This window comes from Epinephelus fuscoguttatus, linkage group LG14 (genome assembly GCF_011397635.1).
Source record: "Epinephelus fuscoguttatus linkage group LG14, E.fuscoguttatus.final_Chr_v1".
NCBI lineage: Eukaryota > Metazoa > Chordata > Actinopteri > Perciformes > Serranidae > Epinephelus > Epinephelus fuscoguttatus.
Genome location: NC_064765.1, coordinates 16328 through 41451, shown reverse-complemented (window position 1 = coordinate 41451; position 25124 = coordinate 16328). Strand labels below are relative to the sequence as shown.

At 39.8% G+C, this 25124-nt stretch overlaps 3 protein-coding genes across 10 annotated transcripts in view; all 3 read left to right on the top strand.

The window, feature by feature from the left end:
* Window positions 1-114, top strand: part of si:dkey-177p2.6 (uncharacterized protein LOC568712 homolog) — a 208984-nt gene extending 208870 nt beyond the window's left edge. The window contains exon 3 of the mRNA XM_049595795.1: window positions 44-114. The gene's annotated coding sequence lies outside the window, so the exon portion shown is untranslated. The remainder of the gene's footprint in view (window positions 1-43) is intronic.
* exoc3l4 (exocyst complex component 3-like 4) overlaps window positions 1-6063 on the top strand; it is a 59216-nt gene extending 53153 nt beyond the window's left edge. For 5 of the 7 annotated variants that reach the window (XM_049595782.1, XM_049595781.1, XM_049595784.1 and 2 more), the window contains one exon: window positions 4574-6063. In XM_049595782.1, the coding sequence (XP_049451739.1) occupies window positions 4574-4787 (214 nt within the window). In that variant the 3' untranslated portion in view covers window positions 4788-6063. Of the gene's footprint in view, window positions 1-2847; window positions 2979-4573 lie in introns of all 7 variants that reach the window. The other 2 variants (XR_007450869.1, XM_049595785.1) reach the window with 2 other exon arrangements.
* A 5601-nt stretch (window positions 6064-11664) lies between these two features.
* Window positions 11665-24069, top strand: LOC125901099 (tumor necrosis factor alpha-induced protein 2-like). 2 transcript variants are annotated; one of them, XM_049596496.1, is made up of 12 exons: window positions 11665-11746; window positions 13762-13968; window positions 14293-14953; window positions 15884-15995; window positions 16565-16687; window positions 17035-17129; window positions 17231-17323; window positions 17430-17556; window positions 19827-19946; window positions 21518-21673; window positions 21784-21905; window positions 23564-24069. In XM_049596496.1, exons 1-12 carry the CDS (start codon window positions 11695-11697, stop codon window positions 23712-23714), a joined length of 2019 nt encoding a protein of 672 aa, XP_049452453.1. In that variant the 5' UTR covers window positions 11665-11694; the 3' UTR covers window positions 23715-24069. The 2 variants fall into 2 exon arrangements, with proteins under 2 accessions (XP_049452453.1, XP_049452454.1); XM_049596497.1 differs by lacking the exon at window positions 11665-11746 and adding an exon at window positions 13387-13518.
* Window positions 24070-25124: the final 1055 nt, after the last annotated feature.

The following is a 25124-nucleotide window of genomic DNA, read 5'->3' as shown; positions in this document are numbered from 1 at the left end:
AAACAAGTACAGAGACGAGTCCTTTGTCTGAAGCAATCAGAAGGTCATTTGTAATTTTAACTAGTGCTGTCTCAGTGCTATGATGCACTCTAAATCCTGACTGAAATTCCTCAAATAGATTATTATCATGGAGAAAATCACACAGCTGGTCTGCGACTACTTTCTCAAGGATCTTTGACATAAAGGGAAGATTAGATATTGGTCTATAGTTGGCTAACACCTCTGGATCCAGGGTGGGCTTTTTTAGTAGAGGTTTAATTACAGCTATCTTAAAAGACTGTGGTACATAGCCTGTTAATAAGGATATATTGATCATATCTAATATATGAGTGTTAACTAAAGGAAAGACCTCCTTAAGTAGCCTAGTTGGGATGGGGTCTAAGAGACACGTTGATGATTTAGATGAAGAAATCACTGCGGTCAGTTCTTGAAGAGAAATTGGGGAGAAGCAATCTAAATATATATTAGGTCTTACAGCTGTGTTTGAGGTTAGATAGGTACTATCTGAGGACAGGAGGTCATGAATTTTGCCTCTAATAGTTAGAATTTTGTCATTAAAAAAGCTCATAAAATCATTACTGCTAAGGGCTCTCACACCACGTTTACACATAGCCGGGTATTTAGAGAAACGAATATTTTCCCCCTCTCCGTTTTCAATAATAACATCGTGCACACAACATTGTTTTCAAAAATGTTGTCATTTACATGAACCCGGATAAATACGCCATCGAGCGCCGTCATAACTATGCCACACCTATGGGCGGCAGTGTAGGGAGAAGGATGAAGCCATGCAAGCCAATCAGAATCCTCAGAATCGACAACAACAACAACAACAACGAAAGAGACGCGCGACTTCCTGTTCCTTTCAAAACAATAAACATGGCGAGAGGTTCGTTTGTGTAGACTGACAGTGAAGTGGAGCTACTCCTAAATGTCGCTTTAAACGCCGGATTTCCACTGTATGCGTGCAGCGCTGGTTATCCACTGCGTGCTCCGGCGTCCGTCAGTACCCACCGGCTGCGTTTGCTGTGTGGAGCAGTGCAGCTCCGCCGGAAGACATCTCGGTGCACTGCTGTGATTAATATCTCCTCGTCCATGGTGTCAATGGGGTGAAATGACGTCTGAAAACCTCTGACCTGTTGACTTCGGGCCTGCCTCTGCCTATTATGTAGATTTCAAGGTGTAGTCCAGGGAACTATGATCCGCTGTGAACACTGTATTTTATTTTGAAAATTAACCGGATGTTTTATTTTGTTTGTGTGCACGACTTCCTGCCCCGCACGATCTGCTCTGTGCTGAATTGCTGTGTTGTGCTCCAGCATCCGGCAAAAATAGAAGTCCTGCGTGCCTGTTGCTCTGGAGTGCCAGAGCTAGACGGAGATGCAACCGACACGCATCTGGTGGAAAAAGGCCGTAACAAAGCGTTTGCACAAACGTCAAAATGAGTACCACCTTAACAGCATCCATGATCAGTAGCCACACAAAGTGTAAACATAGGTCGCTCACATGACGTCAAGCATTTGCTGGTGCATGCTGTGATGTTTCAGAACCTAATACCCCGTTTCACCCAGTTTAGACGGCATCACATAAATGGCATTTTCAGAAATCTCTACTTTGGCTAGAGTTTTTACAAATGATCGTTTTCCGTGAAAAAAACTCAGTTTGCATGTAAACAAGAGGCCAAACCGCATGAAAATATGTGCGTTTTTCCTACGTGTAAACGGGGTATCAGTCAGCCTGGCTACAGTGCTGAAAAGAAACCTGGGGTTGTTCTTATTGTCTTCTATTAAAGCTGAGTAATAGTTTGCTCTGGCATTGCGGAGGCCACTCTTATACGTTTTGAGACTGTCTGCACAGACTAAAGCAATAGCTGTGAATAAATAACTGTAGTGAAGTACAAGTATCCAGCACTACAAAATTGGAAAACTCCAGTAAAGTACACGTACCTTAAAAACATACTCTCAGATTGACTTTATTTATTTTCATATTTAAAGCTTCATTACAGCTAAATTAATTTAACTTTGACAAATAGGGTCACATATGTAAAGAAACATAAGATTTGGGCTTATGTTATCTGGAGCTGAAACATGTTTATGTTTAAAAAGCCCAAACAGAAGCTTCAGAAAAAAACGTTTACCGAACGCTGAGCTGAGCACTCAGGTTAATGATATTAACACCAGCAGCAGCTCGGAGCCAGCTGAGGTCATCCAGGTTGACGACGGGGATTTCTGTGTCATTAGAGTTCAGTTTCTCATAAACCAGGAAGGCTTGTGAAAGTGAGACATGTCAGAGTGCTGCCACATGTCTCTGCGTTGACAAGCAGCTAGACAAGTCAAAGTGAAAAAAAAAAAACCCAGAGTGAAGACATTTAACCAACATCCTAATTTTAATTTCAGTTTGAAAAGTTTAGAAAAGTTTCTGCCTCTTGTAAATGTGGAAGTGTTTGACTGAGAGGACCAAATATTATAGCTGTGCTGGAATCCCCCTATTTCATAAAACTAAGCAGAAGAATGAGGAAGTGATGATGAAATAATCAAAAATAAGAGTTAAAAAAACTGAAGTTACATGTTTTCAATTGTTGAATTACTAAAAAAAAACAGCAGTTTTGGTCTGATGGATAAAAAAAAAACAAAAAAGGTGAACTCATGCCCAAAAATTTAAATGATCAGTTTATCTCAAAAACAAAAACACACGTTCTTCCTCTTCAGTGTAGAGCTGTTAATCAGTCTGACAGTTCAGGTGTGAGCTGTAGAGATGTTAGAGATATGAGATGTAGAGATGTTGGAGATATGGGCTGTGGAGATGTAAAATGTATGTCTTGTAAAACTGATTAATTTCTCTTTTCAGAAATCACAACGCAGTTATTGAAGATAATCCACAGACCTTGTTGGGAGCAGTTTCATGCAGGAACTAGTTTCTGTCTACCAAACTACACCCACCAAGTGAATCACTGCGCAGAAGAAAGTGTACATCTACTGGTAGCTTATCTAGCTTCATACTTGTGTGTTTTTCAGTGTAATTTTCCAGCTTTAGAAATAAAAGCTCAGTTTATTTTAATCAAACCAATAATAATTCAGGATTTATCTTCTGCTGTTTTAAAAAGGTGCACACAGGTTACCACATGAACTCAGCGCAGTGGTGGAAAGTAACTATAAATTACCTATATATTACCTCATACAAATCTGAGGTACTTGAGTATTTGTATTTTCTGTTACTTTACGCTTCAGAGAAAAATATTTAACTTTTTACTCCATTTATCTGACAGCTTTAGCTACTTTGTTGATTCAGATCAACAACATAGAATATAATCAAATTAAATCAATCAATCAGTAATCAGAAACAGATTTTCTACTGTCTGTGCTTCCAACAGTCGAGTGACATTTAATCAAAATCAACCAATCAGGCAAAATAAACTAAATGATAAAAAGTTGATGTTGAAATGTTTGAAATTAATTCTCATCATTTGGTCACTGCTGTGTTCAGGGTTGACAGGTTTGGGTTTGTCGTTGTTGTTGACTTAAATCTCCTCTGTTGTTGTTGTTGTTTGTAAAACTGATCTAAGAAAAAAAACTATATGTTTCTTGTTTTTGTACAAATGTCATTTAGTAAGTGAAGTTGACTTTAAAAAGGAGAAACAAAAATAAATAAACATCTCTGGAGGAGTGTGTGTGTGTGTGTGTGTGTGTGTGTGTGTGTGTGTGTGTTTTAAATGAAGTTGTAGCTGAAACATCGTGCACACGGTGTGATGTTGGTGGTGATGAACAGTGAGGACACTATTTAACATGCTGCAGCTTCATTAAATGTCGAACCTGTAAACTGATGTCAGCATCTCACTTTGTGTTATGTTGGTTGAGTGAATATTTCCACAGACTGACATCGTTACACTGTCAAGTCAAGTCAAGTCAAGTCAAGTTTATTTCTATAGCACATTAAAAACAACCTCAGTTGACCAAAGTGCTGTACAGGCAAGGAAGTTAAATACACAAATATAAATTAAATAAATATAAACATCCCTCTCTAAAAACACATGATAAAATAAAACAATAAAACGTAATAAAATCACCAATAAAACCTCGTAAAACAAATCAAGATAAAATAAATAGTTCTAAAACCAAGATCTCATGCTTAACTAGTGCTGAAAGCTAGTGAGAAGAAATGGGTTTTCAGCAGGGATTTAAAATGCTCAAGAGTCTGAGCAGCTCTTATATGCAGTGGCAGGCTGTTCCACAGATTGGGGGCTGCCACCGAGAAGGCTCTATCACCTCTACTTTTAAGTTTAGATCTAGGAACCTCCAGCAGCAACAAGTTGGTAGACCTCATTGCTCTAACTGGGGTGTGGGGGTGTAGTAGCTCAGACAAATAGGATGGTGCCAGGCCGTTAAGACTTTTAAAAACGAGTAATACAATTTTAAACACTGAGGGGAGGAAACGTCACAGTGCTGTTTTACTCATCGGTGGGTGGAGTGTGTTTGTTGTTCTGATGAGCCTGCAGTCAGCGACAGACTGTGCTGCATCGTTCCTGATGTCCACTGATGAATAAAATGTCTGAATGTGTTTTCTTCTCCACCTGCAGCAGGAAGCACCTGGTCGCTGTGCTGTACTTCAGAGGCCTGGTGAGAGGACGTGAACACCAGCTGATCCTCCAACGACTCACAGAGCTGAAGAAGAAAGAGGGCAGCGGAGACAGAAGCCAAGTTTTATTTGGTGACATGCAGGTCACCATTAACACAGACTGCTTGTCCAATCTGCCTTTCTCCTGCCTCAGCGTGCTGCTGCCCGACAACTAGTGCAACATGGAGGACGACGAGTCGCTGAGTGGAGGAAAAATAGGTGGTTTGACACTTTATGACAAAATTGAAGGTTGTTATTCTCAGACACAGCCTTCTAAACTCAAACTGAACCTTTAGCACTGAACCAGGTTTCATTCCACAGCTGCTTGTTATCACAGAGTTTACTGTGGACTTCTGCAATTATTCTCTTTACCACTGAGGGTTTGTTGGTGTTCAGGAGGTCAGGAGTGAATTTTAAATGTTCTGAAGCACAAGACAAAATGAATAAAATCCTGTTTTAATGTGTAGACATGACCGTCAAGATTGGGTGTGGTGTCATATTCAGACAGAAGTATTCAGATGAGTACAAACACCACACTGTGAGAGTACTTCAGTACAAGAAAAAGTTGCAGTGCATTCAGAAGTGAAAGTGTGTGATTATCAGTTTGTAGAAATAGTTTCAGCAGCTGTGTCCTTTAAACAGTTAAAAATGATTCTCCTGTTTTTATATAACTAGTTAATACTGATGAGTCGTCTGACGTCTGTTCTTCTGAAAGTTAAAACTGGTTCTACATGTTGATTGAAGTCTGACGAATGTAGGAATGCCACATGTTACCACTTACACAACTCATTAAATGTGTTTCTCATTGAGAGTTTCTGGCTCTATGAGAAACTGCAGGATTGTTTTCTGGGAACAAAAACTTTTTTTGCAAACTGAAATTCACTCAAAGATTTGTGAAACTTCCTGTGAGGATAAAGGTGAAGCTCTGAGCAGACAAACCAGTCAGTGACACCGCTCTTATTAACACTAGTTTGTAGTTGAATCATACTATTGTAGTAAAGTGTGTCCTGTGTGACGACAGCATGTTGTTGGGCATTAGTTTGAGTTCAAAGTGTCAGAGAATAAAAACTGAGTGACGTGTTGTGATGGAGGAGTCGACAGTACCAGACTGTGAAGGAAGAATTTATCATGTATAAGGATGAAATCTGGTTTTGTCTCCACAAAGATGAAACTTTGAAACAACCGAAGCTTGATGTGATTTTCTTTCAGTATTTGCTGTTTTCATTTTAATCTTGTGTTTATAAATAGTTAATGTGTTTGATTGTTAAAAACATGGGAAAAAATCAGGGTTTCAAAACTTTTTCTGAACTGTGATGCCAAAGTTCTCGTGAATCCTTACAATCTTAAGAAATTAAATACGAAACACATCTGTGTTAGATTTCCCCCTCCATGTATGACAAACTCAAATGTTTTAAACTTATTTTATGATTTTTTAATAAAACATAAAACAAAGTCTTATGAATCTCTTATGACTCCATCTGGCATAGGGGTGGCTGTGGCTCAGAGGTAAAGTGGGTTGTCCACCAATCGGAGATCAGCGGTTCAATCCCGGGCTCCTCCAGGCTGCATGTCGAAGTATCCTTGCGCAAGATACTGGACCCCAAATTGCTTCCGATGGCTGTTCCATCGGTGTGTGAGTGTGTTAAAACTGAGTAACTGAGTGGCACCTTGTCTGGTAGTCTTGGCCACCAGTGTATGAATTTGTGTGTGAATGGGTGAACGTGGCTCGTAGTGTAAAAAGCGCTTTGAGTGGTCACTCGAAAGGCACTGTACAAATGCAGGTCCATTTACCATTTACCATCTGTGTGTTGATAAATTATCCACCAACATGTTTATCAACGCTGAAAACAAGCACTAAGTTTGTAAATTAAATGGTCAAATGGTCAAATCTTTCAATGTCAAACATCTGTAAATCCACTTTAAATATTTTAGTACTCACATTTAAAAACTGTAATCTTCAAAATTCAGCCCAGTAACCTGAAGAAAATGTTGCCACTCTACATCTCTGTAAACCGTGAACATGTTCCATACATACAAGCTTTTGTGAAGTGATGTAGTTTATGAGCTGTGTTGTCAGGAGAGGGAGGGGATGGTGTGACAGCTGAGATATCTGCCAAGTAGCACATTGCGGTTCAACACCAACAAACAACAACACCGATCAGCTTTTACCAACACATCGCCGTATTTTCTATCTGGAAAGTTCCCCCAAACACAATAATGATCCAAACCATGACAAGTTTCAGTGGATCTGCTAAAAAAATAACATACTAATGTAGCATATCTGCTATATAACCATGGATTAATGTAATGTATCTGCTATATAACAACGTACTCATATAACATATCTGCTATGTAACAATGGATTAATGTAATGTATCTGCTATATAACAACGTACTCATATAACATATCTGCTATGTAACAATGGATTAACGTAATGTATCTGTCATATAACAACATACTATTGTAACGTATCTGCTACATAATGTACTAACGTAACACATCTGCTACATAACAACATGCTCATGTAACATATATGCTACATAATAAAGTACTAATGTAACATAATCTCACAATTCAATATGAACCTTATTTCATTCAATTATTTAATTCCAATGGCGGATGTCAAAACACAGCCAGGGCACACTGGCAATTCCACTGCTGTGAAACTGAGCATGGGATTCAGTGTCAGCTAAATACAAGCTGCTTTATAATGCCATGCTTTTTGTAGTCAGTAATCAATGTACTGGTTCTAGTCATTGTTTAGTAGTAGTGTATTTTAGTTTCCTAAATGCTGTCTAATTTTAGCCCCACATCTAATTAATATTGTAATTTGCACATTTAGATGTAGTTAGATAGCAGCACCTGAATATGTGCCCGCGCGAGATGCCTGGAACATGTTCATAGTGAGTAATCTGAGAATCCCAAGATCCCCCGCACTATTGTAGATGGGGCAGCCATCATTCAGATGCTAAAAGTAACTTCTGTAAAGACCTTCAGTGACCCAAGAGATCTTCATTCCACATTTAGCCAGAAATCTTTCGGTACCTTGCAGCCCATGTCTTGCAGTAGGGCTAGGGCCTAAGAAAGCAAGTTTTCTACCAATGTTCCATGCATTGATGGGCTGTGACACTATATCAAAAGGCGATTCATAATGGTGTAGTAAATAAATTTAAGAAATTGTGTCCTCAAAATCAAATTATATCCATCATACATAAGAAAAATGTTTGTTGCTGGCCATTTTGAAAAATGGCTACCATGGATGCCATATTGACAATTCAAGATGGCTCCATATCCAATTATTATCAGAATGTCTTTGGCTATAAGTGTACAAATCTCATGCTTGTAATGTTACACATAATGTTATATATATATACATATATAATGATAGTTATCACATAATGTTATACATAGCCTACATAATGATACAGTCATTACATAATGTTATATATACGTATATAATGATAGTTATCACATAATGTTATACATAGCCTACATAATGATACAGTCATTACATAATGTTATATACACATATATAATGATACAGTCATTACATAATGTTATATACACATATATAATGATACAGTCATTACATAATGTTATATATACATATATAATAATCAGTCTTGCTCTAGCCCATGCGTTGTTTGTATCTCGAAGGAGACTATTTAGCTCAGGAGAAAACCAGGGATTCCTGCGACCTTTTACTCGCAATTTGTAAAAAGGAGCATGTTTGTTCAAAATATTCAGGAAACCATCAGAAAAGAATTTCCAGGCCAGTTCCACTTCACCAATAAGATTAAGTCTGCTCCAATCAAAATTATACAGATCATGAAAAAAAAGCTTGCTCACAAAAACATTTAAGGTCTCTTTTGATAAGCAGTCGGGGCTTGGCTTTAGGCTGCTTGACAGTTGTAATGACACAATGATCACTGAGATCATTTGCAAAAATGCCTATATCAGAGTATTTATGTGGAGCATTTGTCAAGATCAAATCAAGTAATGATGACTTCTCAAGACATTTAAAATCTGGACATGTTGCTGCCTCAAGAAGTTGAGTCAGATTAAAAGACTCACACACCAATTTGAGGTTATCTGATGCTTAAGTCAACCAGTCGCAGTTCAGGTCCCCCACTAGCAGTAGCTCATTTGAGTTGAAATTAGACAAATAATGTGCTAATGAGGTTAGGGCTTCAGCACTAGCAGAGGGTGGCCTGTAGCATCCAATAATATTAATAAATTGACTCTGAGCAAGATCAAGTTTTAAAGCCAGCAGTTCAAATTGCTTGCAGATGGACACTGAGGATAAAAGACTAATATGAAATTTGTTTTTTGCGTATACAGCGATTCCGCCTCCTTTCCTGAGGAGATCGCAGTGATGTACAGTATACCCCTTTATACTGATATCTTTATCTTGAACTGACTTACCAAGCCAAGTTTCTGATACAACAATAATATCATCATCCGTTGAACAGGCTCAGATTCTGAGACAGGCGAGTGGCTGAGGAAGGGGGCAGAGTGAAGATTGTCCCTCGCTGCGGGGAGAGGAGAGAGGGCTTTCATTGTGCCGATGGTGGCTTGGAAACCCCCCCCCACTAACTGTGACCCACGGGCAGAAGGGAAGGCGGCCGGAGCTCAGCTGGTCCCCTTCTCCACACTCTGACTTATTTTATCCCTCTCTGGGAGCCTGGGCTCACCGCACAGCAGCCCACCGCATCCATCCACCCTTCCCTCCCTCGCCGCCCCGCACATGTACTCCCGAGCCTCGGCGCCTCTCCTTGACCAACGAACCTAAATACTATAAACACACTACTAACTGTAAACCTACACTAAAATACACTATGCTAACAATACAATTTGACAAATTACTAGCTATTCTCTCTGCTCTACTACTCTCTCTGCTCTGATCCAACCTACTCGCTATCAGTTTGATAACTGCGGACAGAATGGTTTTATAGGAGGCGTAAAGGGAGGAGGGCAGTTTTAGCGTGGACAGCTAGTTACGTCATTCGTTACGCCCCGAAAAAGAGTCATTCGCCTCCAATGTAATGTAATGTTCAGTTTTGCTTCATTGGGGGGGTCTGGGGGGGTCAGAAAACCAGTCATTATCTGGTGTGACCACCATTTGCCTCATGCAGTGCGACACATCTCCTTCACATAGAGTTGATCAGGTTGTTGATTGTGGCCTGTGGAATGTTGGTCCACTCCTCTTCAATGGCTGCGCCAAGTTGCTGGATATTGGCGGGAACTGGAACATGCTGTCGTATACGCCGATCCAGAGCATCCCAAACATGCTCAATGGGTGACATGTCCGGTGAGTATGCTGGCCATGCAAGAACTGGGATGTTTTCAGCTTCCAGGAATTGTGTACAGATCCTTGCAACATGGGGCCGTGCATTATCATGCTGCAACATGAGGTGATGGTCGTGGATGAATGGCACAACAATGGGCCTCAGGATCTCATCACCATATCTCTGTGCATTCAAAATGCCATCAATAAAATGCACCTGTGTTCGTTGTCCATAACATACGCCTGCCCATACCATAACCCCACCGCCACCATGGGCCACTCGATCCACAGCGTTGACATCAGCAAACCGCCCCCCCACACGACGCCTCACATGCTGTCTGCCATCTGCCCTGAACAGTGAAAACTGGGATTCATCCATGAAGAGAACACCTCTCCAACGTGCCAGACACCATCGAATGTGAGCATTTGCCCACTCAAGTTGGTTACGATGACGAACTGCAGTCAGGTCGAGACCCCGATGAGGACTACAAGCATGCAGATGAGCTTCCCTGAGACGGTTTCTGACAGTTTGTGCAGAAATTCTTTGGTTATGCAAACCAATTGTTGCAGCAGCTGTCCGGTTGGCTGGGTGGATGTGGAGGTCCTGGGCTGATGTGGTTACACGTGGTCTGTGGTTGTGAGGCCGGTTGGATGTACTGCCAAATTGTCTGAAACGCCTTTGGAGACAGCTTATGGTAGAGAAATGAACATTAAATTCACGGGCAACAGCTCTGGTGGACATTCCTGCAATCAGCATGCCAATTGCACGCTCCCTCAAAACTTGCGACATCTGTGGCATTGTGCTGTGCGATAAAACTGCACATTTCAGAGTGGCCTTTTATTGTAGCCACTTAGATTCATGGAGTGAAAACAAATCACTGTTTAAGGACACACACACAGAAACACAGAAATGCACCCTGGTGGTTGAGTTGTTTGTTTCTGTGTAACCACGCTAAGACACACACACACACACACACACACACAGTGTGTATGTTAGTGTTGTCGGTGTTGATCCACAGTCTGCAGGTTGGCGGGTGTCTCAGGTGTCACACCTTCCACCATCCCCTCATCCCCCCTTTATGACACAGTCACCTCATAAACTATGTCACTTCAGGGTTAGAGTTAACAGAGTCGTTCCTGGAGAACTCTGCAAGAGCCATGACTTTAATCAATAATGTCATCGATCAGATCAGATGAAATCTTTTGTTCTGCAGTTTGAGTAACAACAGTTTTAAACTGAAGTGTGCTGCGTGTTCCGTTAACAACTCTTTATATCTATCAATCACTGATTAACATGATTAAAAATAAAAGTTGTTGTGGCCAGATTTTAAATTTAAAACTCAAACTTCTCTGTTTTCTACAGATGTGTGAACTGATTTATTTCAGGGCAGTTTATGAAGTGAACCACATTCAGCTTTGTAAGGTGCTTTGAAAGGTCAAAGTATATTGATTTGGAGGATAATCAATGACCAAATTTTTGATGGTTTAATAAATAAGCCAGGACAAAAAGCTTAAGTTCATTTCATAGAAAAAGGAACTCAGTGATGAATGATGTGTCTGTATGTAGGGATCAATAATTGTTTCTATATGTTTAAAACACCTTCCTCACAGTGTGAGTTTTAAACTGCATGGTATTTTGAAACCATTCTCACATCATAATTGTGAGCTCTCACAGGAAACAATCATAAATGGAAAGCAGAGCGAACTTTCTCACCGTATGATTTAACCAACATCCTGACATCTGTCACTCAGCATATGTGTTCAGTCGGAGGAAGTGGATACACCTGTGAGCACCATGTGTCTGACGCTTCGCTGCTGTTTCGCTTGCAGATCCTGCAGAGCACCAGGTAAGAAAACCTGTCATCAGCAGGGTCTGAACTACATGTGGCACTTTGATCGGGGTTATTTGTATTAAGATGTTTTAAGAAGTGAAGTGTGGCTACAGCGTGATGTTTTCCAGAGCAGATTATCAGAGACAAACTAAAGACACATTCAGACAGCGTCCCTGACTGAGGTGAAGAAGATTTAACTGTATGACTGATGATGACAGGAGCTCACAGCCGACATTCGAATGTCTTCAGGACAAGTCTCTAAACATCCTGCTGAAAATCTGAAGACACAACACAAGGTCAAACACTCCTTATCCGATCTAAATAAAATAACAATAAAATAAATAAAATGTAATGAAATCTTTTCATAAATGTGAATGAGATATTTTAGCTTATAAAAAGTGTCAAGCACAGAATGTGAAAAGAGTTGAGGGTCTAAATATTTGGTTAAAATATTAAATATAAACAGTCAAATAATAAATACATTCATTTATTTGTTGTTTTACTCATGCTTACACAATGAAATGTAAGTTGCACCCTGTCATGCTACACACACACAGAACATACTCATACATATGTTAGTGGGACTGAGGCTTGTTTAAAACTAAGTTGTCTGTCGTCTGTGAATGTTGGACGGTGCTGAATGAGGTCGAGTTGAAGACGCTGCGTTAATGTCTGGAGGTACGTTGCTGGCTGGACAGCAGCAGGGTGAACCAGCTGTGGCTGCTGGGTGGGTGATGTCTTTGTTAATATCGTCTGTGCAGTAGCACAATATGAGAAAAATATGCAATAATGCTGTTAAATATCACAACAATTATGTTACAATAACAATAAATACAATATCCAAGGCACAAAAAATACAGCAAATAGCTTTTAATAAAATAAAGAAAAAATATTTCCAACAATCTTTTATTAAACAAATAAAAAACTGAACACAAAATACAAATAGAATAAAAATAGAATGACTGATTTTAAAGTTTTTTTTCAGCTGAATTTCACAGTCGGTCACGATGAGTTTATCGTGTGAGTTCACGCTGTGATGACTCTGAAATCACTGACGGTCAGTTTTAATCACCTGCTGTGTCCTGTTTCCAGTCAGGATGTTTTCTCCTCTGTAACAGTTAAAAGAAACTTTGGAGGGAAGTTTTTAAGAATTAAATCTATCTCAGTTTTTTTTTTTTTGGCCAGGACAGACATGTGACCTTGACAGCTCCTCTAAAACCAAGCATCAACCTTCAGGGCTGAAATATGAAGCCCAAAGTGACTCTGATTGACAGATTGTTTGCTCACAGTGTCCTCAGCTTTTCGGTCATATCCCCATCGATCCTCTGCTCTGCTGCTCCACCCGCTCAGACAGTCACTACTTTACAGTCTGTGGCTCCACCTCAGCTCCATCAGTGTTCGATCAGGTGCAGCTCGACACCTGAAAACAAAACTGTGTCTGCAGGATCATTAGTTCAAGGAACATGTATTGTTTGACCTGCTGGTGGCGCTGTGTGTGTAGGTAGGACTCATCCTGTGGGAAACATGAACGTCTTTCCAAAGTTTCACAATAATCCATGAACTCACTGTTGAGATATTTGACTCCTAAAAGTTGAGAGGAGGGCGGTGTTGCCTCAGCGCTCTAGAAATATTCCAGCCTGTGTGTGTGTGTGTGTGTGTGTGTGTGTGGACTTTCCACCACTCATTTACATCATCAGTGGGCAGAGCCTGTCGTCCTGTTGCTGTTTAAAGACCTCCCCAGCTCAGAGCAGCTGTAGAGTTTCTAACAAAACAGACAGATTATCAGGGTGAGTTGCAGCTGAAACAAAGAATTATGATAGTCCTTAGAAAGTTTCTGATTAACTTATTCAATCACTGATAAGTCTGATGTTTGAGGATTTTTTTAAAAAGCATCTTGTTTTCACAGTTACAGTGAATGTTATGTCTGTATTTTTGTTGACTTTAATTCTCGTGTCCTGTTTTTTTTCTTTTTTGCTCTTGTTTTTATTTTGATTAACAAACATTTGACATATGTTTTTGTGTCCAAGTAGATTTTTCAAAGGATCTCTCAGACTGTTGGTCTCGTCTCTCCTCTCGGATAATGATGTTGACAGAGACGGAAGGCTTCAGGTGGAACTTTCTTCCAGGGTTTAACTTCAGGAGAAACCCCAGACGTCAGGCAGGTGTCAACACCACCACCACCACCACCACCACCACCGATGGACACTACTCACCGAGCGAACAGATTCCTCAAACTGGTCAGTGAAGCTGCATCGCTATAATCAGCAGATAACAGATCAGTGATGTAGAAATAAAGTTATGACACCATGATGACTGCTGTCAGAGCTGAAATTATTATTTGATTTAAGTTGTATAACAAGAGAAAAGAGACAAACATTTGAGTAATGAGGATCTACTTTCTTTTCTTAAACTAAATATGAGTGAGTTTTGGATATTTTGAAGTTGCAGTTTTAGTCAGAACACTGCAGAGTCATCCATAATAAAAAAAGAATTGTTGAAGCTTTAAATATAATCTGGATTTCTCTGATTTACTATAAACCTCTGAAATGTTTCTCCGTCAGTGATCGTCACTTTTGAGCAGATGCTTGAGGTAAAAAGTTTGTGTGAAGCCAGCCAGCTCCTGATACAGAGAGAGGAATGTCTGTTTGGGGATATAAGGAAGGAGGAGGAGGAGGAGGAGGCACTGACTCATCATGAAGAAGAAGTGAAGAAGCTTGCTACAGACCGCAGGGTCCTGGAGGACCTCGTACTGCAGACTCTCAGACTATCTCTCAGCCTGGGCGAGGTCAGTTTGGAGGTTCTGACGTCTGCTGTGAAGGCCGTGAAGCAGGAGGATGACCAGGACCAGCTGTGGACACAGAGAGATCAGACTACTCCGGCCTGGAGGCCTAGTGGCTGGAAGAAGCTCCATGACTCAACCCTTTGCAACTTGGTAGAGGAGCGCATGGATATGGACAACCCCCTGACGCCCCCTGCTGACCAGGTGGACCAGTCTACGATCCAGGCAGACATTCACAGCATGGGCAGGCGGCTGAAGGAGGACCTGTTGTTTGTGGTGGACGTGGTGAAGAGCTGCTACCCTCCTCAGCTGGACATCTGTAATTTATACGGCAGGTTGTACCACCAGACTCTCAGTGCAAGACTCAGGAAGATTGCAGACTTTGGTCTGGAGGACAAGGACTGCACTTTCCTTCTGCGCTGGGTCAACGAGTATTATCCACAGTAAGTACTTCAATTCAATTCATGTCTATTTCTGTATTGGTGTATTTCTGTCCTGGTAACAGCAGACACTTAATATGTCAGTATGGATGTCCGTCCGTCCATTCTCCGTCTACCAATCCAAAGATTTCTCAACAAATTTATTCAAGTACACCTTTCAGGAACTTGTATTTTAAGTCAGTATTTCCATTTTAAGCTTATCCTGCTTTAATTCAATTTGGAGACAAATATTGCCAGAACGTCCAGATAAGGGGAAGGGGGGTTCAAATAGACATTGATTTGTTTTAAGGTTGGTTGTGTACCACTGTAGCCGGACTGAGTTGGACTTTCTGTTTAGTGTTGAATGTTTGGTGGAGACGATGTGATTTAGAAATGAACACAACATTTAAAAGTATTATAAATTTCTCCTTGTGTAGTTTTGGCCTTAAAGTTTTACTGATCTGGATTTCACTACAAACATAAACTTAATCAGAGGTAATCCTTCTTAATCATTGCCATCAGTGTGTGTAGGAGTATTTATCTGCAGAGACTCTGCCTGTAGTTTATTAGTTTATTTCACTGTGTTCTGGATGTTTGTGGAAATCGAGTGAGGCCTTTATAAAAAAAAAGTTTTCTCATGTGAAATCAGTTAAATAAATGAGGAAGAATCGCTTTCACTGTCTGGGGCTAAAGTTGTGTAAAACACCAGTTGCAGGAGTGGTACAGATCTTGCAGCTCTGCACCAGCAGTGAATTACAAAACTCATCTAATGCAACTCAGCAAAAAGACAAACCAGGTTTTACAGTCACACCCTGATTTTCATGTCTTGTCAATAACAAGTTGCTGTGTGTCCTTGTTTTGAAATGTTGAAACTTAAGTGGGACAACAAGCTGATTTCAGATTATAATGTCTGGAGATGTTTATGAAAGTTGTGATATCTGCTGTCTCTGTCAGAATCCTGCAGAAACCAGAGCTGGCCAGTGAGATTGATGTTGAAGCATTGGGAAAGCTGCTGCCTGAACAGTTATTGAAACCTCTGGAGGATCAATACCTGAACAAACAACAGGTGAGCTAAGCTACTGCCTGCTTTGTTTTACAGTTGTAATTTGGTAGCTTTATTGAAACTGTGACCTGACCTTTATTTAGTTTCAGGTCTGTTTCGACTATTTTAAGACAAACAGTAGTTGAACGGTCCTGATGTTTGTTGGTCAAACAGGATGTCCAACACTTACAGTCGGTCCACAGTGAGATATCTCAGCAACCACAGGTCAGATTAGCATGAAATGTGTTGTGTATATTCACGTGCCCAGTGGCTGAATCTTAATGTCATGTGTGGCCTCTTGACCTAAACTCAATCACCAGCACTAGGCAGTAATTTTCAAAAGAATTAAAGGTGTAGATTCAGGAAATTGTTGAGAATGATCCTTTTTGTCTGATCGACCGCTAATGTTTTCTGTCAGGAGAATATTTACATGTCTAACCTCCTGCTGGCATGGCTCCAACAATACCTGAAGCATCAGTACTGTTTCAGTTTCAGGATTTTGTCACTGTTGCAACTTCTCACATGTATGTCAAATCTGTGTAATATGTAATGTTATAGTTTATAAATGACAGCCACATGTTGTGTGCATTCAGGAAGAGCTGATGAAGTACATCGGACACGTCCTGGAGGAAGCAAAGCAAAAGTGGAACAACGGAGAGGAACCGACGAGAGAGGAAGGCTGCTTTGTCAGTCATGTGGCCTATGACATCATTCAGGTACAGTTTCAACAAGGCAACATCTGAATCTGCAGCTTCTCTGCACTTTACAGAGGTGCGCTGCTCTCTACCTGCTCAGGTACTCTGTACTCTACCTGCTCAGGTACGCTGTCCTGACGATGTGAAGTGGTGCAGATCGGTACATTAGGGAGTCCTTTGCACAGAAGTTTATACATTTTCTAAAAACACAACACAAGAACGGGGACGGGTTGAGACAGAATGAGAGGGGATGGGATGAGAGGGGATGAGACAGGAGTCACTCTTCAGGGATGGAGTGAAAATCCACTCCCATGACTCTCTGTGGTCTAAGTTGATGTCACTGACCTGTGTGCTCCCTCTGTCTTCAGCTCATCAACGGTATGGTGACTTCAGCTGAAAAAGTTGTTGGAGATCTGCATAAGGCTCAAAACTTAACGAGTGAACTGGAAGATTTAATGCAGAGGTAACAACACTGAGGATTTTTTATCTTTTAAAAGGCATTCATTTTTTACTCAACAACAAAACACTGTTAAAGTGAGAATTTCTGTCTTTCAACTCGTGCAGGTTCAAGATTTTCCAAAATGATGTCATCAAGCAAAACAAACCCAACAGCCAGCCAATCATCAAAGCGAACCTCGGCTGTTTTGAACAGTTCAGGTAGGTTGCAGTTTGTGATATGTAGGCATTTTGTGATGCGAGACTGAGGTCTGACCATATTAAAATTAAAAAAGATCACAATCTGACGTCTGTGGTTCGTCTGCAGGGATGTCCTCGAGAAGAAGAGCCATCTGTTCAAAAAGGACGTGCAGAAAAACTGTTTGGATGTTTTGGCAGACATGGAACGATCTGCTCACACATATTTATTAAAACCTGTGCACGAGGCACTCAAGGTGAGCTTATTTAAACTTTATTATATAGTCAGTTTTCTCATTATTATCAACAACTCTCATGAAAAAGAGAGAAAAACTACAAAATATTGTGTGTGTATTAAAAAGCCTGATGTCTTCTCTTCCTCCATCGTTTTGCCTTGTTATAAACACACACAGACTGTAGTTTAATGTATACACCGTCCTACTGACACAAATACTCACAACACCAAATGTGGATTCATCCACAGCTGAAAATAGTCCCCAACAAAGTCATTATTTCCTTCTGTATTCAATAAAAACTATAGTGAGCAGCTGTGTTTTTTAAGGAGAATTTATGAGACAGTTTTAAAGTTAAAGTAGGAACAAGTAGTGAAAGCCAAAGAAATTCATAGAATATTAATAGGTGGAGAAATTTTTGCACCAAGTAGGCCTATAAAAGTCTTAAAAAAATGCAGAATAAAGATTACAAAGATTTTCATAATAAAATTATCCAGCACACATGATCAAAGAAGCAGGATTGCCAGGAATATAAGAGCACCAAAAAATAATTTGCAAAACAAAAAGTAATTTCATCAACAAAGAAAAATATCAGTTAATTAAAGTCAGAGAAATATTTTATTGAACTGGAACTTGAACCAATCCTCAAAGTTGTTTAAATCCGAATTTGTGCATATACAGTATATCTATCTCTCTCTCTCTCTCTCTCTCTCTCTATATATACCTATATATCTATATCTATCTGCTCTGATTACTGCTTTGCACACTCTTGGCATTCTCTCGATGAGCTTCAAGAGGTAGTCACCTGAAATGGTTTTCCAACAGTCTTGAAGGAGTTCCCAGAGGTGTTTAGCACTTGTTGGCCCCTTTGCCTTCACTCTGCGGTCCGGCTCACCCCAAACCATCTCGATTGGGTTCAGGTCCGGTGACTGTGGAGGCCAGGTCATCTGCCGCAGCACTCCATCACTCTCCTTCTTGGTCAAATAGCCCTTACACAGCCTGGAGGTGTGTTTGGGGTCATTGTCCTGTTGAAAAATAAATGATCGTCCAACTAAACGCAAACCGGATGGGATGGCATGTCGCTGCAGGATGCTGTGGTAGCCATGCTGGTTCAGTGTGCCTTCAGTTTTGAATAAATCCCCAACAGTGTCACCAGCAAAACACCCCCACACCATCACACCTCCTCCTCCATGCTTCACAGTGGGAACCAGGCATGTGGAATCCATCCGTTCACCTTTTCTGCGTCTCACAAAGACACGGCGGTTGGAACCAAAGATCTCAAATTTGGACTCATCAGACCAAAGCACAGATTTCCACTGGTCTAATGTCCATTCCTTGTGTTTCTTGGCCCAAACAAATCTCTACTGCTTGTTGCCTCTCCTTAGCAGTGGTTTCCTAGCAGCTATTTGACCATGAAGGCCTGATTCGCGCAGTCTCCTCTTAACAGTTGTTCTAGAGATGGGTCTGCTGCTAGAACTCTGTGTGGCATTCATCTGCTCTCTGATCTGAGCTGCTGTTAACTTGCGATTTCTGAGGCTGGTGACTCGGATGAACTTATCCTCAGAAGCAGAGGTGACTCTTGGTCTTCCTTTCCTGGGTCGGTCCTCATGTGTGCCAGTTTCGTTGTAGCACTTGATGGTTTTTGTGACTCCACTTGGGGACACATATAAAGTTTTTGCAATTTTCCGGACTGACTGACCTTCATTTCTTAAAGTAATGATGGCCACTGGTTTTTCTTTAGTTAGCTGATTGGTTCTTGCCATAATATGAATTTTAACAGTTGTCCAATAGGGCTGTCGGCTGTGTATTAACCTGACTTCTGCACAACACAACTGATGGTCCCAACCCCATTGATAAAGCAAGAAATTCCACTAATTAACCCTGATAAGGCACACCTGTGAAGTGGAAACCATTTCAGGTGACTACCTCTTGAAGCTCATGGAGAGAATGCCAAGAGTGTGCAAAGCAGTAATCAGAGCAAAGGGTGGCTATTTTGAAGAAACTAGAATATAAAACATGTTTTCAGTTATTTCACCGTTTTTTGTTAAGTACATAACTCCACATGTGTTCATTCATAGTTTTGATGCCTTCAGTGAGAATCTACAATGTAAATAGTCATGAAAATAAAGAAAACGCATTGAATGAGAAGGTGTGTCCAAACTTTTGGCCTGTACTGTATATATATATATATATATATGTATGTATGTATGCAATTTTTTTTAGTCTTGCAGATTCTCTGTTTCTGTGTATGAGAGTCTTTCCTGTCTGATGCATCATGTTTGTCCTCCACACAGCCTCAGTACCGTAAACTGGGAACCAGTGACTGGCTGAATAAGCCCCTGTTTGAGAAGCTGCTGGTCAGCATTGAAAACGAGCTTCAGGGTCTTCAGGGTTCGATTGTATCCTCTCACCAGGTAGGTGGAATAAAAACCATAAAACACACAGTTCAGTTAAATTTAACTGAGCAGCATCTTTCTTTTACTACAAACCATGTAAACTTCAACCAACACCTTTGTTCCAAAGTACACTGTCATTGGTTTCAGTTTATTTCCATACGGTTATAAAATCAGTCACGTTTACTCACTGATAACATTGGTATGATGTCAGAAAGGCGTTGGACTGGCGTTGGAATGTCTGATGATGTCAGAACTTAATGTTGTGGCTGTTAACATTATCATATTTTGTAAATGTTTTAAATGGTTTTGTTCTCCGTACTGTAGGACTAAATGTTATTTCAACATTTAAGATGACGTTGGCATGAGACGTTTAGAAGACATTAGAGTTTGGTTATTTAACAACTTGAAACAAACTAAATATCAGCGCCACCTGTTGGCAGCATTCTACTTCATGCTGATGTTACCACTAGACTTTGTCCTGACCTCATGGTTCCAAGGGGCATGGAAAACCTGAAAAAGTCATGAAATTTCACAATCACATTTTCCAGGACTGGAAGTCAAGGAATTAGCAAAAAAGTCACTGAAAGTTTTGGAAGAGTCCTGGAATTTTATTGTAGTTGATGAAATTGTTACAGTAATCTTTCATGTATGACATAGCTTTGATATGTGTCAAGGTGACATAGCTCTATTATGTGTCAATGTGACATAGCTCTATTATGTGTTAATGTAGCATAACTCTAATCTGTCAATGTGACATAGCTCTAATGTGTCAATGTGACATAGCTCTATTATGTGTTAATGTGACATAGCTCTAATGTGTCAAGGTGACATAGCTCTATTATGTGTTAATGTGACATAGCTCTAATGTGTCAATGTGGCATAACTCTAATGTGTCAAGGTGACATAGCTCCATTATGTGTCAATGTGACAAAGCTCTGATGTGTCAAGGTGACATAGCTCTAATGTGTCAACATGACATAGCTCTAATATGTGTCAATGTGGCATAGCATTAATATGTGTCAATGTGACAACTCTAATATGTGTCAAGGTGACATAGGTTTAATATGTGTCAACATGACATAGCTCTAATATGTGTCAATGTTATGTTATGAGTTTGAAACTGATGTTTGAAAAATGAGATTGCTTTTGTTTTTGTTATTGTTATGGGCTTTTGAAAAGTTCTGGAAAAATGTTTTGAACCAATGTTCCTGAAAATCTGTGGGATCCTTGTGACATTAAAGTTTGTGACGTCACAACCTATGCTCCAAATATCGACGTCTAATGACGCTGGCATCCCACCAGGCTGCGCCTTCAGTGTTTTCACTGACTGTTAAAGAAATGAGTGGAAGCCAATGGCTGCTCAGATGTGAGGAAAAATGCTTTGAAACACTTTGGTATAGTTTGTAAAATTGTCAGAAATAGTGTATTTATGATTTTTATAGTTGACAGAGTAAAACACGTAAAATCACTGCTTTTGTTCTCTAAACTCAGTTTAAAGGATTGAGGGGAAATTTTAAGGAGTTTAAAACAAGTTAATAGTCATTAAGTGGTTGCAGTGATTTCTGATTTGATGGCTGGATGAATTTCAGAAGCTGGTTGGTCAGCTGCACCTTGAGGTGACTGCAGAGTATGTGAGGAGGCTCCTGAAGGGACAAGTCAGACTTAAAGACAAAGAGCGACAGCTGAAGGCCTACATGACCGTGAAGGAAAATGCAGAGAATCTGCACAGTTTATTTGTCAAAATGGTGAGTCAACCACAAAATAGCTTTAAACAATAATTTATTTGGATGAAACATTAACTTTTGCTTGTAGTTCAAACAATGCATGACGTGATGTGACCGCTTTGTCCTCACAGGGATCAGACCAAGACTGGTTGATGCAAATCCTGATCAAGATCGCAGAAGTGCTCAAACTCCAAGACGTCCCTGCTATTCAGATGCAAGTAGCATCACTGGGAACTGCTTATCCTGATCTCAGGTAAACTTTTATTACTATTTTAAAGCCAATGTACGATGGTTTGTATGATATCTGATGAATCAGCGACCCAGGAATTACGTAAATTCTATATATTTAACGTAAATCTGTGTATTTAATATTAAGTCATGATGGTTAGCTTCAGGACGAGACACACTGTCAGGACGTATTTTAAAGATTGCATGGCTCTGAACATGTCTACTGGGGAAAGTCATGTGTTCTGTGAGTCATCCACCACCTCAACCTGCCTCTTAGCTGGACCACTGCCTTATTCAGTCACGTCGGCACTTTGGTCATTTGATGGCAGCCTTCTCAAATACCTGGTTTATGCACCGACTATTGGCTCACCATTATGCAGAATATGTACAATCTTTGCTGAATTAATGTTTTGTAGGAAAATGTGTATAGAGTGCACAAGATTGAACAGTTTAAAACAAATACATATACAGGTGTCACACAGACGTGCAGTGGTCCATTGACCATGACCCTAATCCTGACCCTGAAGCTACTTAACTAGAGGTGCATTTTGAGACATATGTTTGACCTCACATATCATTGGTTGACCTTTGCCCTCTCCCTGTGGCCTTATCATTTTTGATTGTTTGGTTTTGGTCTTCATTTTCTGTTATCTGAAGTTTATTACAGGTTGATTTTGGGGTTTGTCTTACTTAATCTTTTTCCTATTGGTTTGAATTCGTAGTATTTTGTTGGGGTAGTGTAAATGTTTTTCTGTTTTTTGGTTTAATTAAATATTTTGATATTTTAAACTTTTTAGAATAACAGGACTTTTATAAAATTTCAGATAGAAAGAATACAAGATATAAACTGTACCCGTGCATAGTATGGCCTCTTAGGAGGCTTACTTTTTATCCCTAAACCTGACTCTGATCCTGACCCTGAGTCTAACCTTGACCTAATATGGATAGGACAGCATCTTAACATTAGGGGTTCACACTACTTTAAGGTCAGGAGAAACAAACCCACTTTCAGACAGAGCTGAGAACCAACAGGAAGTGGAAATATGTTCAGATGTTTCCTGACAGCGAGATGATAATATGAGCTTAAAGCAGAGACGCTGCAGCTCAGTTTCCTCAGGAAGCTGCTCCTGTCAGTGACACGCTAAACAAACAACAGTCCTGCAGTGAAATAAAGAGGCTAGAAACACAGAGGGAGCAGCTCAGGTTATGATGGATCCAGGTATTCGTTAAACCTCAAGTATAAACAGGAAAACTGAGTTCTGAAAAATGCTTGAAAATATAAATGAATGATTTCTTTGGTGTGTGACCATAATGACACCTTGTTGGGTATTAATGATTACATAAAGTCTGCAAACAGCATCAGATACAATATGTAATTTGTATGGGTTACATGTCTAAAAACAATGAGACATGCGTTTTATCTGTCAGTTTAATCAGGTGTATGGTCCGTGTCGTTTGGTTGCAGTCACCTGTCAGTGGCATCAAATTCACTTTGCACATGTCAGGACTGTGGTTGTCTGCCAGATGTCGTCCTGATGTTGTTCTGATGTTGTCTCAATGTTGTCCTAAAGTTGTCCTGGTGATGTACTGATGTTGTCCTTATGTGATTGTAATGATTTAAATACATTTATGGGAATAAAACATTGATTTGTTTTACTTTTTTCTTTCTTCTTACATCCACAGTGAAAAACATGTGTCAGCATTGCTCAAACTCAAGACCAACCTCTCCAAAGTTGACAGGAGAACTGTAAAAGAAACTCTGTCAGACACATTAAGGGAAACAGGAAGTGTCGACCTTTCTTGTCCGTTTTTCTCCAGAGTTCATCTGAAATGAACTCCAGAAAAGCATTCTGTTGTTGTCATTTAAAAAGCGTCTGAATGTCTGGTTGTACAGTAACTGTAACCTAAGTGTGATGAGTTGGACAGGATATTGAGTGACTGTAAAATGATGGGATTTGTTTTTAGTTACTGTATGAATGTATTAGTTTACATTATTGATGTAAACATTTTATTGCTTAGAAATGTCAGTGTATTTTTTGTTTAAAAGGACCAGTTCAGTTTTCTTTTCTCAGAGTGTAGCCTACATAGTTTATATGAAATCAGTTTATTTTCATAATGTGTACATTTTGTATATTTTGCATCACATGTGCAATAAAAGGAGAGATCAAGCTTTCATTTTTAAAATTTGACATTTTTGATTTTGTGTCATCTGATGATGATTGTTAGAAAAAAGTGTTAAGTGTAAGTTTGTAAATAGATGTAATGAAAGTTTTGAGTGATATTACCATGCTTTTCATTACATTTTTATCTCTGTTGTACATCAGCAACAAAATCACCTCATGGAAAAAAACAAACTGTTAATGGCCGAGTTTCATGTTAACATCCATGCAGAGCAGAAAATATATAAACACTTAGTGTTGGAAAAGATGACATACAGCCAGTTTACAAAGTATTCAGATCCCTTTACTCTTCTTGAAACTTTTGATTAAGTTGCAGCTTTGTGCTAAAGTTGTTAATTTTTTTCCCCTCATCAATCTAAGGGCAATATAATGTATGAAAAAGAGAAACCTGAAATATCACATTAACCCTTTGCTATGACACTTCAACTCAGGTGCCTCTGTTCTATATGTTGATTGGAGTCCAGCTGTGGTCAATTCAACTGATTGGACATGGAAAGGCATGCGCACATGGGCACGTGTGCATATGAATGCATGCATGCATGCACGCACGCATGCATGCACGCGCACACACACACACACACACACACACACACACACACGCCTGAGAGATATGATATGTAATACTTCACACTGGAAGGAGTTGAGCTGCAGCAGAGCTATAGGGAGAAATTTAGGTTTTTTAATTTAAATTACGTAGAAAAAGTATTTCAAGCTACTTTGTAAAGCAATGATGAAATGGTTAAATGTATGCATGATACAAAATATATTACAGAAAAGTCAAACAGGCCAAACCAACAATATAAAATATTCCAGTATTCTTGGAAGTGCAGGAACGTCAGCAACAGGCTCTGTACAACATGTTTATTAGTTTAATTATTAACACAAAAACAGTACAAGCAGCTTTAATCTCACTATTTGAATCACTATGCAAATATGAGTGTAGCTGAACGACCAATAAACCACCACAAAAATAAACTACTACTTAAATTATATTCACTGCTGACTGATGACAGTAACAAGTCCAGACTGATGAGGGAAACATTTAATTAAACTATTTTAGCATA

Coding starts and splice junctions, on each gene's coding strand:
- LOC125901099 (XM_049596496.1), top strand. CDS start 11,695: ATGTGTCTGACGCTTCGCTGCTGTTTCGCTTGCAGATCCTGCAGAGCA. Junction 13,969..14,292: donor CGAACAGATTCCTCAAACTG/GTCAGTGAAGCT, acceptor TTTCTCCGTCAG/TGATCGTCACTTTTGAGCAG. Junction 21,674..21,783: donor ACAGTTTATTTGTCAAAATG/GTGAGTCAACCA, acceptor TTGTCCTCACAG/GGATCAGACCAAGACTGGTT.